This window comes from Colletotrichum chrysophilum, assembly GCF_026319265.1.
Source record: "Colletotrichum chrysophilum strain AFK26 chromosome Unknown scaffold_14, whole genome shotgun sequence".
Classification (NCBI taxonomy): domain Eukaryota; kingdom Fungi; phylum Ascomycota; class Sordariomycetes; order Glomerellales; family Glomerellaceae; genus Colletotrichum; species Colletotrichum chrysophilum.
Window position 1 is genome coordinate 224,185 of NW_026517301.1, and position 17,512 is coordinate 241,696.

General features: G+C 55.6%; 5 protein-coding genes across 5 annotated transcripts; 2 read left to right on the top strand and 3 right to left on the bottom strand.

Annotated features, from left to right (window-relative positions):
* Window positions 1–5,929: 5,929 nt before the first annotated feature.
* On the bottom strand, window positions 5,930–9,479 carry COL26b_002750 (uncharacterized protein; the record flags this gene model as incomplete). Its single annotated transcript, XM_053175659.1, has 2 exons — window positions 5,930–7,644; window positions 7,694–9,479. The coding sequence occupies 2 exons, from the start codon at window positions 9,477–9,479 to the stop codon at window positions 5,930–5,932; spliced, it is 3,501 nt and encodes a 1,166-aa protein (XP_053040368.1).
* A 2,213-nt stretch (window positions 9,480–11,692) lies between these two features.
* Window positions 11,693–12,571, top strand: COL26b_002751 (uncharacterized protein; the record flags this gene model as incomplete). The annotated part of the gene is made up of 1 exon (XM_053175660.1): window positions 11,693–12,571. One exon carries the CDS (start codon window positions 11,693–11,695, stop codon window positions 12,569–12,571), a length of 879 nt encoding a protein of 292 aa, XP_053040369.1.
* A 476-nt stretch (window positions 12,572–13,047) lies between these two features.
* Window positions 13,048–13,705, bottom strand: RPS17 (40S ribosomal protein S17; the record flags this gene model as incomplete). The annotated part of the gene is made up of 3 exons (XM_053175661.1): window positions 13,048–13,146; window positions 13,238–13,438; window positions 13,559–13,705. The coding sequence occupies 3 exons, from the start codon at window positions 13,703–13,705 to the stop codon at window positions 13,048–13,050; spliced, it is 447 nt and encodes a 148-aa protein (XP_053040370.1).
* A 468-nt stretch (window positions 13,706–14,173) lies between these two features.
* Window positions 14,174–15,330, bottom strand: COL26b_002753 (uncharacterized protein; the record flags this gene model as incomplete). Its single annotated transcript, XM_053175662.1, has 2 exons — window positions 14,174–15,083; window positions 15,137–15,330. 2 exons carry the CDS (start codon window positions 15,328–15,330, stop codon window positions 14,174–14,176), a joined length of 1,104 nt encoding a protein of 367 aa, XP_053040371.1.
* Window positions 15,331–16,087: 757 nt separating this feature from the next.
* On the top strand, window positions 16,088–17,500 carry COL26b_002754 (uncharacterized protein; the record flags this gene model as incomplete). The annotated part of the gene is made up of 1 exon (XM_053175663.1): window positions 16,088–17,500. The coding sequence occupies one exon, from the start codon at window positions 16,088–16,090 to the stop codon at window positions 17,498–17,500; it is 1,413 nt and encodes a 470-aa protein (XP_053040372.1).
* Window positions 17,501–17,512: the final 12 nt, after the last annotated feature.

Sequence of the window (17,512 nt, forward strand, 5' to 3'; positions counted from 1 at the left end):
TTGAGTTTGTCCTAAATGACGGCCTATCACTCACGCAAAGCGATCCGCTTCATTTTCGTAACTTGGAGTCTCCATGGAGAAGTCCTGAATGCCGCCGCTCCTCCAACCTCCCGCAGAGCGGAGGGTCGGAAAAGGGCAAGCTAGAGAGGCACGCCAGCGCAAACATCGGGACAGCATTCAAGTAGAGAAACGAGACACGATCGGTCGTACGTTTCATGATTCATCATATCTCTGGCCTTTTAGATGCTCAGACTTGACGCTGCGCCTATCGTCGGAAGTGAGGACGGCTGGCCAAGCGTCGAGCATGCCGCTTCTCCCATGCCACTGGGAGGAAACCGGAAACAGAGAGGAATCCGGGTGATTCAAGGGCCCCAGTTACCGCTTGGTACCTTGTTTTCCCAATCACGCAACGCCCGCCGTCCGCCGTGGCGGAGCTGCGGGACAGCGGCGGCGTAGTCTACCCCCGACGGGTCCTACTTCTAGTGCCGTCACATCGCCCATGCTGTTGATACTGACGAGGACTCTGAATGCTTGTTTGAAATACCAAAGCCGGGAGAACATCATCATTCTGGTTTTTTGAATATGCTAGATTTTCGGTGGGAAACAAGTAATCTGCAAAATTGAGCGGTGCTGGCATGTCAAGCTATCAAGATCAAGACCAGCCTGCCGCGATGACAAGTGACAAGGCACCCTGAGATACGGTACACCAACCAGTTTCTGGAAATCATGTCCCCTTTCCCACGAAAAAGACACTCATTCTCGACCCAAAAGTTCCCTTGGCTACGAGTTCTCATAGCCCAGATCGTTCCGGAGACCCGCTGCCGTAGCGGGGTAAATATGTGTCCCTGTCGCCGACATCGCCGAGTTCGCCGGACACCTCATGATCCCTCTGCTGCTGAAACGAAGCTCTATGCTCGCTTATGATTCCGCTCATCTTGCATAGGGTGCTCTAGAAATGCCAATATCAGCCCTTTGTGGAGATACTGCAGATCTGTTGATATGGGCATCACCGAACATCATCTCAGGCGTATCTCCCTTGATGATAAGCTCAACTTGGAGACCGTAGTTTTCTCAGTTAGACCTCTTCATTATTTTCTGCATACTCTCCATCAAGTGCATGTCAGAACATCAGCCTGGCGTTACGAAAGATGTAGCTCAGGGGGTCGACGCAGGCAAACAGCGCTCGGTTCGACCAATCTTGACGGCCCAGCTTCTGGCAACTTCCCATAAATCCTGGCGTATTGAAAGGCTCTCTGAGTAGTTGGGGTTATTCGCTGCCTGGTATAAATCTCTAACATTATTGCTCTCCCAAAACGAAAAAGAAAAAGAAAGGGCATCTCGAATCACACGTCTGAATACTCAATGCCCAGACGTCGTGTTGTATGCGTCCAGGTCGAGACGTTTGTCGTGAGGCCGTCTATCCACAATTGAGATGCTTTCCCTCGTTCCCATCCTCAAGGGAATAGATTATCAAGGGGACGATACTGGCCTGACGCTCCATCACGAGCAAGCCTCCGCCATCCCCCCAACCCCCTCCTCCGAGCCGTGCCATAAACCAACCTTTCGCTGAGGAGAATCTGAAGATGATCCACTGGTTGAAAAAGTTTGAAAGCGCAAAAAGGAGGTCCCAATTTTGACTCGCCTGACGGAATCGAGGTTGGACCAGGCCCATTTTGGTCGCAGCTCCGCCTACGGATCTGATGTTTCCAGTGATCGCCAGACCGCACCAAGCCCTTTTCCCACATTCAATCTTGGAAGCTGGCCAGAAAATTAGCTCAGATACATGCCGACATACTGGGCAGTAGCAGTCATGATCAGGCTCGAAGCAATGAGTCTTTGCCTCAGGAGAGCAGCCGAACTGCGCCCCCTGAGTGCCGTGCCTACCGCGCCCGCGGCCACGACCGCAACGACTACGAAGTCGTATTGGCAGCAAAAACAGCCAGCCAATGGTACTCGCACAGCAAAAAGGAGGTCCTCAGCCCATTTTCGGGGTTTTCAGCCACTGACTTCGAACTGACCGCTTTGCGGCGAAGCACCGTCCCCCACTTCGGGGCATTCGCGCTGATAATCCAGACCATATGTACTTCGGAAGGATGACTTGTTGGAAGTTTTGGCAAGATAACGGCGTTAAATAGGTTACCTGAAGTTCCTCCCCTTGAAGGGGAGCAACGGGCTGTTGGCGGTAAGGGGCTAGTGGTTGATGGTTGGAAGGGAAGGCATGAAGGCCACTTTCTGCTGGACGGCCTGGCCGTGGTTCAAGACTCGGCGGGTAAGGGCCAAGGTGGCATTGCAGTCTCGTTGATGAAGATGACCAAGGTACCAGGCGAGGGAAACAAACAATTCAGCAGGATAAAGTCACTTTGACCACCGCTTTCTTTTTTTCTTTTTGGGACCATAATGGAAGCGTTTAATGCTCCTAATGTCTTGCCCGAGAGTGGCCTTCTTCACGAATTCAGAAGACTCAAAAGCCAACAAAATGAACCACTGAATGCATCAAGCAAAAAGGATGTCCTCAGATCATTTGGGGCTTTCGCTCACAGAATGGGTTTCCAGACTTCCAAAGTCCGAAATGAGCGCCTTGTGGCGAGCATAAACCCACGGAATCGGTGCCTACCAGCTAGACCATGCGGCCGTTGGACGAGATGAGTAACTCAAATCGAGCTGAATTGTTGGAAACTTGGGGAAGGTAACGGCCTTAGGTAGCCTACCTGGGGGGAGGAGCGGTTACGGATGGTGGTAAGAGGGTTTCCTGCTGGAAGGACCGACTGCGATATGAAACTCGTCAGGGAAGGAACTCAGCGGAACCTTGGACCTGCAAAGTCGATTGTGTAAAGGGGACTGGGATGAAACTGAAAACCGCAACAGAGTGCCATCAGCTCCTGCTCGGGTATGACGAGTGTGATTCCTGATCACTGGTGGCCGCAAGAGTTGTCTCCGTCGCGGCCCCAGGCAACTGCATATGAAGGCAGAATCAACCAAGCTGTTCGCTCTATTATTCGCCAAGTATTTCTCTCTGATTAAGCGAAGATGCGGGCATTACCATCAACAATAAAGCTGTAAGGGTAAGGAAGCCTGAAATACGTAGCAAATGGGCGAGCACCTCTTGTTCAGGAGTCTCCTGCGATGAACATTCATCATGCCGTCTCCAATTACAATAACATCTGAACTTTTATCTTAGAGCCTAAGCTATTGCACGATCTCCGAACAGGCCACATGTATTCGAAAGACTGAATTCATCACTTGTTCATTCTCAAGGTTTGAAAGTATAATAAGTGGTTGGCTAGCCGTAGCTTTCTCTGGATCAGGCGCAGACAGATAATCGTCAGGTCTTGCAATGTAAAGGAAAGGAGTACCAGAGTTTCCACCGATACGCCAACACCACTTCACTTCTCTTGGTTCTTCACGCGAAAGGGTCCGGTAGCACATCTGTCTCGGCGTACTCAGTCAAATCGGCGAGCATTGGCTGACGAAGACGCCATAAACTACTCGGAGCGTATTAAAAGCTCTTTAGATATAGCAAGATCTCCTTTGAATTCTGAGACTTGACTTAGCATAACTTATGCGATCACAATCCCAATTAAAAGCGAAATCTAAGAGACAGATTTGTAATGCCTTCGTTGAGGTTTCAATGACCTATGCATTTATATCTCCCATTAAAATTCGACCCAGTGCAATGAAAAGAAGCGTGGGACCAGGGCTCGTCTGCCAGAGACATCAGTGACTTGGGGGGTGCTGAAGATAGAGGCCCCGGAACCGCAATGTCCACCGCCGATATTTGGACATTCCCCGGCAAGATCTCCTTAATGAGGGTAACTACGAAGCCATGTTGGTGTCTTGCTGCCGTCTATAAAGTCCGAGATAGGCTTTAGCAACGGAAGGCAGGAAATTGGGTTGGCAGGGTGTTTTCGCAAATGGATTGGAATCTTCTTATCTTCCACCCCAGTGCCCGCAGTAATATGACAACAATTCGCCTACAATCGACGACTCGCACGCCCCATCGCTATCGTCCAGCGTGTATCATCATTCGAATATCTTGTCATGGCGAGATAACTTAGAGCCTTTTGAGCTTTGAGCTTCTGCGACTCATTTTCAACATCCAAAGAGATGGCATTCTAAACCACTAAACCAGAGAGCAGAACAAATCGAGCAAAGCCACAATATTCTTCGTTCTTTGGTTCCGAGAAAGGTTCTACCTCTCAAAGTCAGCACCAATTTAAGATCTCGGGATGCTACTCGTCGTAGTACCAAGCACGTCCGTCTAAGGTGCGCTCTCGGCAGGAATATATGTATAAGGCCACCGTTTACAAAGTACTCAACCTCAGAAAGCAAAATGTGAAAGGGTGTTCTCAACTTCACTCTTGTGGTTTTAACCAGTCGTCATTGGACTCATACTTCTACGGGAAGATGTGTTGTCACTCGAATTTCGCAAGGCTCCCTCACCAGCTCGCCAGATCTCTGCCCTTGAAAGTCTGGAGCTTAAGCACACATGAATAACCCAAAAACGGATTATAAGACCTAGGAATTGTATGGGGAATCGTTGGAATATCTAACCAAGACTTGCGCAACGAATGAAGATGAGGACAATACTGCCCGATGCGGAAATACGATCCAGAAGCTGCATTCGGCCTCCCTCCTTGGCAGCAAACAGAATTTGATCCCTATTCCACATCCCTCAGAATTACTCTTTATACTATCGGCGCACCATTTGCTTGAAGCTGTCGGAAGTCTGGCAGGTATTTCTGATTCACCCAGCGAGGTGTCGACAGCATTAGGGGCACGCTTTCTAACCTGGCTTGCGGAATATTTAAGTAGGTTCTCCGTCTATGAAGATACTCAGCAACCCGCTGCGCTAGGTGGAGACTCTTTCAAATTCGATATACCGGCGTCGCCTTTCTCTGGTACGGTTCTGTCACGGTATCTGCAGTTCCCTCTTGCGGGGTCGTGATAGGATTATGAGATCCATGTGGTTCGCGTTCATACTGTATTTTCGCCGTCCGTTAATTTTTGGTATGTATTCAGAGGCAAAATACTCCCAAACCTAATGAAGTGAAAAAGGCCCCTGGGGGAAAACCAAATAAAAGCAGCACCGGCACAATCATGATCTCGCAAAGAAGGTGTTATTGTGGACCATCCTAGTGGAACTATCACAACACCCTACAGACATTGTCTCTGACAAGGCTTATAAACACGTTACTCAAGACTTCCCCAAGCCGCCGTTGCTAAGCCTCGTGGGAAACACCATTCGAAGATGGACCAACCATCAAGCTCAGCTCTTCCAGCATTGCTGTTGCGGCAAACCAAGTCTATCTATGCACGGTTCATATAATTGCAAACCGTGGCTACGAACAAGTAAGGACTGAGGATACGAACGACTTGGACTGAGTCGCCTGACCTGCGAAACGCCGTTGATGATATCGTTGCACATGCCCCAGGGATATTGAGAGCCAGAGAAAACACGAGGACGCTGCTGAAGCATAAGACAGTTATCATGATCAAAAGTCCAATAAGCGTTTGATAATCACGCAACGTATAGCAAACTAGAAATCAATGAATCACCCGTGTGAGAGAAGAGCATGGAGTAACCACAATCAATGAGTTGCTGCTAGCTACCTAAAGCAAAGTTATGCAGCGGGCACAGAGCGAATGATCAACTAGGTAAAAAAAGAAAAACCCAAGAGATGAAGAAGGTTTTGTTTTGGGGTGTTCGCGCTCCCATTCTAATCTCTCTTCTTCTCCCTTTTGTTTAACAACGCGCGCACGAGAACAATGCATCTCACACCGATTCGTCGACCTCGTATTGACCCCTGATGAAATGCTGCTGGTGCCGCTGCTGCCTTCGCAACGACTTTCCGCTCTTCAGCGAGCTCGTGCTCGCCGTGCTCGCTGCACGTTCTCTCGCCCTTGGAGGAAGACGTGGCCTAGTCATCTCCTAAGACGCCGGGCTGTTCCATCCAACCCAGCTGCGGGGCATCACACGCCAGATCTTGACCTCGCCACTGCGCAGGTCGTCGAGCTTGAAGCTCTCCACCTTGACCTTTTTGCTCTCACGGCCCTGCTCCCAGGCGCGAACCTTCTTCTTGGTTCCGTCCCACTCGGAGACAATGGCAACGTGATCGGGCTTGCCGACCTCCATCGAATATTTGGCGTGCATTGGTCCATGCTTGCCCTGGAAGCGGGCGTTGCGGATTGAGATAATGTCTCCGGCACGAATTTGGTCATTTTGTTGCGTTGAGGCGTTGGCCATGTTGGAATAGACAAGAGCGCCGTATGCTCTGGTACCGATAGGGGCAAGAACATCGTTGAATGGCTTCAGGAGCTCGAGAATCAGGCCCTGCGGTGTTCCGTCGGCGACAACAGTCTCCTTCTTAGAGGCGACCGCGTCAGCGATCGGACGTCCAAAACGCTCGTAAGACTGCTCCAGCTCATCCTGACGAAGGGCTCTAGGAGGCGAGTCGTGTCTTTGGTCAATTATGACATCCGCGGCGTTATTTTGGTCATATTGAACCGTGATAATCGTCTGCGAGTAATCCTGGAAAAGAACGTAGACCGTACGCGTGACCTGAGAGCCCTGGGTCTGCTCGTCCGTCTCAAAGTAGAGGTCCTTTCTTCCCTGGAACACGGGCGGTACAGTCTTCTCCTGGCGCCACCATCCGCTTTGCTTCGCCAGGTCCACATCGTTAGCAATAAAGCCAGATTCGACAGAGACGGAAGGTCTGTAAGCATCCATAGATCGGCGCTGAGACATGGAAGCTCTCGAGACATCCAAGGACTGTCGAGCGCGACCTGTAGGGGGCGCCGGTGGGGGACCTCTTGACTGCGCAGGAGAAGGCAGAGGTGGTGACTCGGTTTGGAAGTAGCTCTCCTCCTCGATCTTTGGCGTGCGCTGGTACGGCAGCCTGGGTGCTGAATAGTTGTATGGGTCGTACTCATCGTCGTCCTGCTGGGGAACGGGCGGCTCCTTCCCAGGTGGCGGAGGCGGGGGAGCTCCGCGCGGAACATCCATAGATCGTCGCTTGTCGGCAGGCGGGGGTGGGGGCTGAGACGGAATAGGAGGCGGGACGGCGCGGGGAGCGGCACCAGTGGGGATTGGAGGTGGCATTGATGGTGGAGCATCAGACACGGGCGATCTGACGGATGTGTTATCCTCAATGCTCGAGTCTCGCGCATGAGCCTTGAGAGCATCCTTATGCGGAACCGACGAGGCAATGTCGGTGTCGTAGTCGCCCTCATATTCAGTAACCTCATCGTCTTCCTCTTCGCCCTGTTGGGGAGGGCGAATGGGAGGGGAAATCGGTGACGCGACATGCATGTCCTGTGTCGACTGGCGACTCAGCGACCCTCCCGGAGGAGGAGGCGGCGGCGGCCGAGACTGTGCTGGCGGAATAGCTGGCGCGGCTCCGGGAATAGGTGGTGGAGGTCTGCTCATGCGCTTGTTTGCAGCACCGGTAGGAGAAGTTGGCGAGAACTCGCTACCTGGGATAGGAGGCGGCGATCGAACCGAGGCACCTGTGGCGACCGGTGGCAGAGGAGGAGGGGCGCGTGTGCTCTCTTCGGGCCTTGGCGTATCTTGAGCACCACCCGACAGTTCGTCATCGGACACTGAACCTTCGCTGGGAGACTTAAGCCCAGCCGTGGGAGGTCGGCCTGTGATCGCGTCAGTGAAACCCAGAGTTGTAATTATCATACTACTCACCCTCAGCCGGCACTGCAGGTGGCGCAGGTCTGGATCCCGGTACAGGGGGTGCACCAGCGGGTTCGCGAGCGGGCACTGTTGGCTGGTTAAAGATGATTCTGTGAATTGTTCCTGGAAGCTCACGTGTGGGAGCAGGGCTCGTGACGGCCTCCTCCTGTGCCTCTTCGGCCGTTCGCGGAGGGGGTGGCGGAGCTCTGGAAGAAGTAGGGCGCTCGGGTTCATCGGCCTCAACAGGCTCCTCTTGTCTTTTCGGGACGCCCATTCCGGGCAATGCCATCATACCCGGCACCGGCACGCGTCCAACAGGAGACGTCGCCTCCTCACGCTCTTCCTCCGCAGGTGCCTCAGCAGGCTTCTCGACCTTCTTCTTCCTCGGCGGGGCCGGTGCACCCATTGGGATTCCGAACATGCCATGCATGCCCATGCCACCGCTCATCTTGGCCATTCTCGCACGAAGCTCCTCCTTCCTGCGGACCTCGGGGTCCATGTCGTCCTCTTCCTCTTCTTCCTCCTCCTGTGCGTCCTCTTGACGTGTCTCGGTAGGCGACGCAACTTGCGGTCGGGGGATGGGGCGCGGCGCCGCATCGCTGTCGTCCCGCTCAGTGAGGTCTTCCTGTCCTTCGGTGGTATCGCCGGCACCGCTCATATCGGCGTCGTTTCCATCGTCGGCAGCAGGGCCTCGGGAGGACTTGCGCCTGGGTGCGGGTGGTGGCATGCGAGGAGAGTCGATAGAGCTTCGTGCCGCCGCCTGATCAGCGTCCTGGCTCTCAGGCGCCGCAGCCGAAGCTCCTCCAGCTTCCTCAGTAGCCTCCTGGCTGTCGGTACGCTTCTTGGGCGGGGGTCGCTTCTTCTCCTTCTTTGCGGCGGCATCTGCGTGGCGCTGGGCCTGCTCCAACTGCTGCTTCTGAAGCAAGGCCATGCGCTCCTTCAAACTCAACGGCTTCGGGGCATCTTCGCCTTCCTCGGTCGCAGCGGCAGCCGGCGCCGCCTTCTCGGCAGTCTCTTGGTTTTCCGCCTCTCGCTCTTGTATCTCGGGGTCTTCGTCTCTCCGGTAGACCTTTGCAATTGGGGCCTGCTGGGGAGGCGGTACATATGCGTTTCGGCTAGGCGGCGGAGCAACAAAGGGCTTCTTGATGAAACCAGTTCCGCCAGGCAACCCGCTGGGCTTGAAAGGTGTGATGGGCGCAGCAGAAGCCTTGTTAAAAGCCGCAATGCGGTCCTTGAATGCATTGCTGGAAGGCTTCGGGGGCGGTCCCGGCTTCGAAGGAGCAGGAGATGCCTTGGCGATGGGGGGCGACTTTGCCGCAGGAGGCTCGCTAGGCTTCGGGGCCGGAGCAGCCGGGGTTGGCTCAGGGACAGGCTCGGGTGCCTTAACGGGCACGGGTTCGGGAGCTGCGGGAGCTTCGGGCGAGGCGGGGAGAGCAGCCGGGACGGACGGCGCAGATTGCTCTTCTTGAACCTCGGGTTCCTGGACGGGCAGGGGCTCTGGCTGAGCGGGAGGGGGAGCTGGCGCGCTCGGCTCGGAGGCGGGAGATGTGACCTCGGGCTCCTTCTTGCGCGTTCTCGTCGGGCGAGGCGGGGCCTGAGGCTCGAACTTCTCGACGAAATTGCGAGGGAAGATGCCTTCGTGCTTGAAGCCGGAGTCGTCGACGTATTCCCCGCCATACCAATCGGCATCCTCCTCATCGGTCACAGTGATGATGACGCCGGCGGGGAATTGCAAATCATCGTCGTGGGGCGAAGAGTATTCGAACAGGGCCTTGACCCTGAAGGGGACGGTCGACATGGCCGGCAATATTCAAATCGTCGTCGTCGGGGGTGTGCGGGTTGTCGTCGTTCGTGTTGGTTTGTAGGTAGTTGGAAGAGGAGTCGAGCAGGTCAGGGCGAGCTGCTGCTCTGGGGTGTGGGGCAACGGAATCGGAATCGTCGTCAGCAGCTTTGACCTGGGGCGCTGCGGTGCGCTGCACTGATGGGATGGATGGGCTGTTGGCTGCAGTAGCGGGCGGGAAACGAATAGCAGGGCGTTATTCGGGCAGCAGCGATTAGCAGCAGCCACACCTCACAAACGCGCTGGGTTGGCGATGGGTTGATGAGCAGATCGCGAGTTGTGGCCGGAGGGAGGGACGGATTTTCTCAAACCGATGGAGGGGGGTTGAGGTGACCTGGGGTTGGGAACCGACGGGGTCTTGTCGGAGGAAAGAGAGAGACAGAGAGAGGCTGTGACCTGTGACGAGGAAGACGGGGGTGGAGGGATCTACAGTTGGCGTGTCGACGTCAGCGCATGAACTTGTAACTCTCTTAGTTCAATGTGCCGGGGCAATTGGGGGCCCTTACCTGGGAGGGACACCTATGCGCACACAAGAGTCATGTATGCAACCCGGGGCGCAGAATGGAGAATTCCATGCAGTATTTTGGGCCACGGTGACAAATGATTTTTTGGTGTTCTGTCACTTGGTTGCAGCAGAGAGAGACCTGGCTGGCTGTCTGCCCAAGCTTCCGGGGGTGGGAGGTTGCGTGGTTGTGGTGCGTCTGCGTCGCTGCGCTGGGGGGGAGGATGAGAGGGACGGGAGCCGCAATACCTTATGCGAGCGGGAAGCTGGCCGATGGGAGGGGGGCGGTCTCGTCGAATATGTCAGCCTAAGGTAGGCGGGCCAGCGCCTCACTAAGGTGCGCTGTGCCTCTCAGTCAGTGTCCGTAGATAGCACCTAATTATCCGTATCTTAGGTTGGCCGGTATGTACGGTGACTGGCAGGCGGTGCTAAGAGCAGGGGTTCGTTCGTATAACGTCGTCCCAAGAATACGGGGGCAGAAAGAGTGTCACTGTCTGATATGTGGTGTTGTGTGTGTTGCCTTTTGCAAGCAGTTGGGGTTTCGGGGTGTGGAGTGGATTTTGGGTTGCTTCTCGAAGGAGGCGAAGGCGGAGGGAATATTATTAGGCGTGATGCTTCACTTCAGGATTCTCAAACAGTCTCGCCATACGCCGTCATGGACGGGAGCAACGGCAGGACTAAGATGGGCCAGCGCAGCACGAGGCACAGCCAGGCTCGACGGAGCTCGTGGTTGGCTGGCACGATGAGGTGGTGTACCTCACTTGCTCACCTATCTACTAAGGTAGGCACGGCAAGGTACTTTGCAAAGGTAGATCAACGCCAACAACTAGGTAGCAGTGGCAGATGTTGTTGGTCAGGCAGGTAGCCGGAGGTCGTCGGGCTGATGCTGCAAGGTAGGTATGCCTGTGGCCTGGCAGCTGAGGTGGCTCACGCCTTGAATTGGAGAGCGGGGGATCCTTTGGAGAGGCAACCACAGCCATCATCCCAGGTCACGACTCTGAGCATATCCATCCATCCATACAAACATTAGGTAACCGAACGGTGCTTGTGGCACAGGGCAACCCCGTCAGCGCCGGTCGAACCAGTGTTGGAGTTGAGGACCGGACGAGAACGCGCTTCCTTTCTTCAGCTACCTGCACCAATGAGATCATCCTACATGGTGGTCGAGAGACCGGACTGCGTGCCAGCCAAGCCACCCGCGAGCCCCGAGCCACCACGTCTGGTCAAATAATGCCATGTACCTAGGATTCAGCAAAGCTGTCTGGCTGTGTACCTTACCTAAGGGACCTGAATGTAGCGGCCCGGCTTGGCCCCTCATCGATACGTACCTTTTCTTACCAATTGTCATCGTCTGCACTGCTCCAGCACCACCTCGGAGCACCAGATTTGAATGTGGGGTCGCGAGCTCAAGCAGCATCGAATCTTCTCCAACGCGCCTTAACAATTTTCATTCTCACCAATCGCCGCCCTCGCTGTCGCAACTCTCGTCACACCCCTGGACCTCACTCTGTCTCACCAACCAATCTCTATAGTAACGGTCGTTGTCGGCTTTTGAACTCTCACAGCTCTCGCGTCAATCAAGTCTTGCATCTCCATAAACCAGCTCAGCCCACAACCGAACCTTCATCCACACTCCAACCTCCAATTCACCAAAACCTCGACTCCAAAAATGGCCACCGATGCCCGGCCTCTCAAGGGCATCCTCAAGAAGCCAGCTGCTCCCCCAGAACAACCCAGACCAGACCCCCGCGAGATCGCCATCCAGCACGCCCGCATCATCCACCAGCGCAAAGAGCTCGAGCTCCAGATCCTCGAATCCCTCGCCCTCCTCTCCGAGTACCCGACAGTCCGCGGCAGCCCACGCCACTCCTCCGCCAACCCTGCCCCGCGCGACGTCGCCGACTTCAAGGCCAACGTCCGCCTCTTCCAGCCCTCCGACTACGACGACCTCATCGAGGAGCGCAACGTCAACGGCCTGTGCGGCTACACCCTTTGCGCCCAGCCCAAGCCCGCCGCCTCCAAGGGCGGCCAATGGAAGCTCGTCAACGTCGGCCGCAGCGACTTTGACATTGTCAACCGCCGCGAGTCCGAGAAGTGGTGCTCCAAGGACTGCCAGCGCCGCGCGCTCTACGTCAAGGTCCAGCTTAACGAGACGGCCGCATGGGAGCGCGCGGGCATCCCGGACATTGAGATTGAGCTGCTGGGCGAGGAGAAGCCGGCGGAGAACCCGGCCGCAAAGGCAGCGCGGGACCTGGCCAATCTAAGGCTGGAGGAGGGCAGGAGGGCAGGAGACCAAACTGCGACTTTGGCCCTGGAGCGAGGAGAGGTGAAGAAGGAGGCTACGCCGGGCAAGCAGATGACGTTGGCTATCCGAGAAAGGGAGACGAAACCGCCCGTAGAGGAGGGCGTGTTTACGGCAGGACCTGACGATGCACATATGCTAGTTGAAGGTCACAGGCCGGGAGCTGGAAAGACGCAGGCTCAAGTTGAAATGGCCGAACTGGAAAAGTTGATGGATGCTCAGAAGGCCGACGCAGAAATGTCATGATGTAGCATTGCAGAAGAATTTGGGTCATTCGGAGCATGGATTTGGAGCGTGGACTGGCCCGATGGCTGGCAGCAAAACCAGTCATCGACCTTAGTAGATTTGATACCCCCCAAAAAGGCGAGCCAGCATTTTGACAGCACTTCAACCGCATTTGCACATTCTCGTGCCGTGAAGCCATGCCAGCGCCATCACATGGTACACAGGCAGAGGTTCGACAGGGCCAGAGCTTCACGGTTAGAGAGAATCGTCACAGTGAAAAGGGGGGTGGTATTGGCAATCAAGCGTCATCTCCGGAGTGCTCCAGGAGAATCGGCGACACCTTGTGTGGGAGAAGAAACTTTTTTCCAGTTTCCTAAAATGCAACTCACTACCGTCCTCGAGACGCCTGTAGCAATGTATCATGATATGCCGTTGCCGTTGCCGTGAGACCGTAAACTTTTCCACCCCGATTTTTCCTTCTTTCCTGAGCAAACAATTTAGTCGCGACGAGGGGGGCGGTCGCCGAAGCGGCGGCCACCGCGCTCCTGGACCTGGGTCTGGGCGACGGGGATGACGTTGACGGGGATGGCGTCGAACTGTGTCACGGCAAGTTAGCATCGCCATCATTATCTGTTGTCGCGGGGCTGCAGGTCCTGCGCCGTGGTGTCTGGGGGGAGAGCGACGTACGCCAAGGTGCTTCAGCAGGTCCTTGGTCTCGACATCGACGTCGAGCTGGCCGCTCTCGGAGTTCTGGGTGAAGTCGAGGGCGGAGATCTCGGGGACGTATTGGTCCTTGCGCTCACGCTCCTCCTCCTGGAGCTTGAAGGAGATACCGCGGACGGGGCCACGCTGGATACGCTTCATCAAGTGCGTGGTGTAACCAGCAATCTGCAATTCAATCCACCGTCAGCATGAAGTTCCCCCCTCTCATCATGAAATTTTTGCAGCACGCTCGCCGTGGCCCAAAAGGCGCCCCAGGAGCGCGCCTCTCTCGGATGGTATTCTGACCTTGTTGCGGAGGCGCTTGGAGGCGATGATGGCGATCTCATCGCAGATGCGCTTGTTGGTCTCGAAATCCAGGGTGAGCTTGGGGTAGTAACGCTCAATGATGACCTTGGCGGACTTCTTGACGGTCTTGGTACGAACGCGACCCATTTTGGCGGTATTGGCTCAGGTGGTTGCTGGGAACGGTGGACGGGGGTTAGTGAGTTGTCGAGATGGAGGCTGTCGTCGGTCGTCGCTGAGTTGAGAAAAAAAAGATGCGATAGTGTGCACACTCGTTAGGGCAGACCAGCCGAGAGTGGAGATAGTGGTGGTCCGTGCGCTGCAGCAGTTCACGTGAATTGATGGGGCTTCCGGGTCGGCACCCCGGTCGACTCGCCGGCATGCGGATTATGGGCACCGGACTTGGCGCCGCCGTCCTGGACAGCGCGCGCTCGCTGCAGTTGGCGCAAGTCCCTGAGATGGTACAGATTGAATTACTCTCGTACCCGGCCTTGCCGTGTCTTGATATTCTCATCGAGTTTCAGACGAGAGAAAAGCGACGGGTAAGACCATCGCAGATACTCTCTTTGGCAATTTAGCTTGCTCCAAAATCTCCTCGTGGGTATCAACATGTTTTTACTATTTTGTCAAATCTACATCAACCCCTTTTAGAGCATCTACTGCCCACTCGGGGTACTTTGCCTTGTCATCATACAAGCCACCAAAGAACTCCCTGATGTATGCAGGGAACCTATCCTCAATGATGGACTGCCTAATTTCCCTCATCAGGTTCAACTGATACCATACGTTGTGTATACTCAACAGGTGAGCAGCCACGGTCTCTTTGCCGGCGTTGTGGTTAATGAACGCCCGGGTGACATTCAAACTGCCCTCGCCCCTTCTACAGCACATGCATCCACAGCCCTCCTCGATAGGACCGTAGTCATGCTCGTACCTCCAGTTACGGATGTTCAGGACGCCAGCTTTCGTGATTGCATTACCAAAACGTGCTGTTCGCGTGGGCCAGACACAGTCGAACATGTCTGCGCCCAGCGCAACGCTCACTACCAAATCTTCCGGGTAGCCAATTCCCATTACATAGCGCGGCTTGAGATCAGGCAGCAGTTCGGTGCACGTTTCGACAACGCGACAGTAGTCGGCCTTAGCCTCACCGCCGCTTAGTCCACCAATAGCGATTCCAGGGGTATCACGGGCGAGCATCTCGCGGGTGCACTCGCGGCGCATTTCAAGGTCGAGACCACCCTGGATGATGCAGAAGAGATTCTGCGTGGTGGGGTTTTTGTGCGCAGCAATGCAGCGATCAAGCCAGCGTACGCTGCGCTCCATGGCCTCACGCATGCGGGCGGCATCCGGAGATGTTGTGACCAGGACATCGTCCAGTTGCATTATGATGTCGCTTCCAATCGAGTTCTGCAGAGACATCGAGTGCTCCGGCGTCAAAAGCATCGGCGAGCCGTCATGCGGACTAAGGAAGCGCACGCCCTCTTCCGTGATGTGGGCCAACTTGAGAAGACTGACCATCTGGAAGCTGTAGGACGTCAGTCGCAGTTCCGTTTGCACGCAGATCCTTCGTATTCTTACCCTCCGCTATCCGTCAAGATATTATGCTTCCATCCCTGGAGCTTGTGCGCCCCGCCCACGGCATCGAGAACCTCCTGTCCGGGCTTCAAGCCAAGATGGTAGGTGTTGTTCAAACATAACCGGCAACCGGTCTCTTCGAGCTGTTCGGGGGTCAAGCCTTTGAGCGAAGCCTGGGTTGCGACCGGCATGAACATGGGAAGCTGGACCGAACCATGAGGAAGCGTCAGGATGGATGCGCGAGCTCTTGTCGTCTAGCCTAGTTTGTTAGCACCGTCCAGCCAGGGCAGAGTCATGCGATGAATCGCATGGCTACCTACTGAACAGCGAGCAACGAGCTCGAAAGTGAGCGCGGGCGAGGACCCGACGGTGGTTGACGCCATCCTTTTCGCTGCCCACATGGACGATCGTGCAGTCCGCAAGCTGCCGGAGAGAGTCGAATGAGAGAGAGTCGTTGGAAAATGTCAGTTGCTAAATTCGATGCCCGCGCTAGAAGGAGCAGTTTCCTAACAAGGCACCTGTGATTCGTGGTGGGGTGTGCATGGGCTGGACGTCTTAGTGGGGGACCAACAGGTACTCGTCACTATCACTGCACTCGATTGGCGTCTCAAGGCATGTGATATATTAACCAGAAACTCTTAGTAAAACTGATGATGGCTCATTGAACCGAGTAAAAGTTTTCGTAGAAATCGTAGAGCAAGATTGACGACGTAGGAGACTTGGACCGACCCTGAGTACCCGACTTCGCAATCGTTGACCCTTCCCGTCCCGCGCCTGGACTCGACGACCCCCGGGCCCCAGCGCTTCACTGCCAGCAGGGGTGGCTGTTGTCCAATCAGACGGCTCCGGCATATTCCGGCCTACTCCAATTGAAATTTCTCCCGCAACGACGCCAGTTCTTGTGATACCTGCGATTGACGACCGAGCCTCCGACGACGTGCTCAGACTGCCGCAATGTCTGCCCGATTGACGCCCGGAGGAGCGCTTCTGCGCTCCTCGCGGATGTTCACCATTCCGAATCCGCTTCCGCAACCCGGCGGCGAGGCTGGTGCCGTCGCTCGCCGCCTCTCCCCCAGCGCGACGACCGATTATCCCACACATCAAGCCATCACTACCCCCGAGTCCTCGAGGAAACTCGGCGACTGGGGTTTCAAGCGCTCCCTTCCCATCCAGAAGACGATCAAGACCTCTACGCCAATTGTGCGAGTCAAACAGATCGATACCATCGAGGGAGTTACCGACTACAATTCCGCCGCCGACCACGCCATCACTCTCCAAAAGTTCCAGGAGATGAACCTCCCCGTCTCACTACCCACCTCGAACAGGGTTCGCCTTGGAACCCTGAATGCCGCCCCCAAATCCGTCTTCGAGGACGAGCATGACTTCACAACACTGGAGGATGGTGCCGCCGAGGACAACAGATGGAAATTCCAGGGTCCTTGGCTCGCTGGTCTGACCGAGGGCGAATTCGACCGATACCTGCGCAAGAGCGTCCGTAGCAAGCGCGAGGAGTTCCGAAACTATCTCAGGGAGGTTCTCGCTGAAGACATCAACAAAGACAGACGTCAAGCTGCTCTTGACAGAGGCAGCGAGGCCCCGGAGCCGGTCACAGCCAAGGACATCACCGAGGACCAGGTCCTTCAATACCAGCGCAAGATACGCGCCGACCGCGTACTTCTCTTCACCCACATCAGCAAATTTCTGGATCTTGCTCCTCTCCAACCACCCCCCACAGCGAAAAACTTCGTCGACGTGACCCAGAACACCCGGCCTAGCACATGGGCAGAAGTTGGCCCGCCAATGTCCCACCCTTCCGCCGGTATCTCCTACCTGCGTACTTCGGCCTTTGCCGAGAACCACCCCGTCTACGGACCGCAGGCGGAACACACGCCCGTGTTGGCGCGTATTATCGCGCCGCGACAGGGCACCCAACACGCCAAGCTTGGTGTGGCCGGTTTCGTCACCGACGTGCCCCTGGGCGACAACGCCTTTAACGAGAGGTCGTTCAGAGGCAACCACAAGAACCGCATTGCCGGCATCACCTCTTTCGATCCCGATGTGAAGGGTGGTGCAAAGGCCTACGTCAAGCCAGTGTCGGCATGGATGAGCTCTGTTGGCCGCATTCTGATTGGCCTTGATGCTGCCGAAGGGGAGTCGCAATCAGTCCTCAAGGAGATGACCGGCAAGGAGCAAATCTACAATGACAAGGACGTCTCCAAGATTCCGGTAGCTGAGCCGAGGGCGCCGTTCGCGGGGCTCAGGGGAGCCGCTGCCGCCGCCCCTACGCCGTACTTCCGCACACCTCAGCAGCCGTACAAGCCTGAGCAGACTGGAAGCAAGGAGACCTATGGCATTGACTTGTCTTGAGTCGTAGCCACG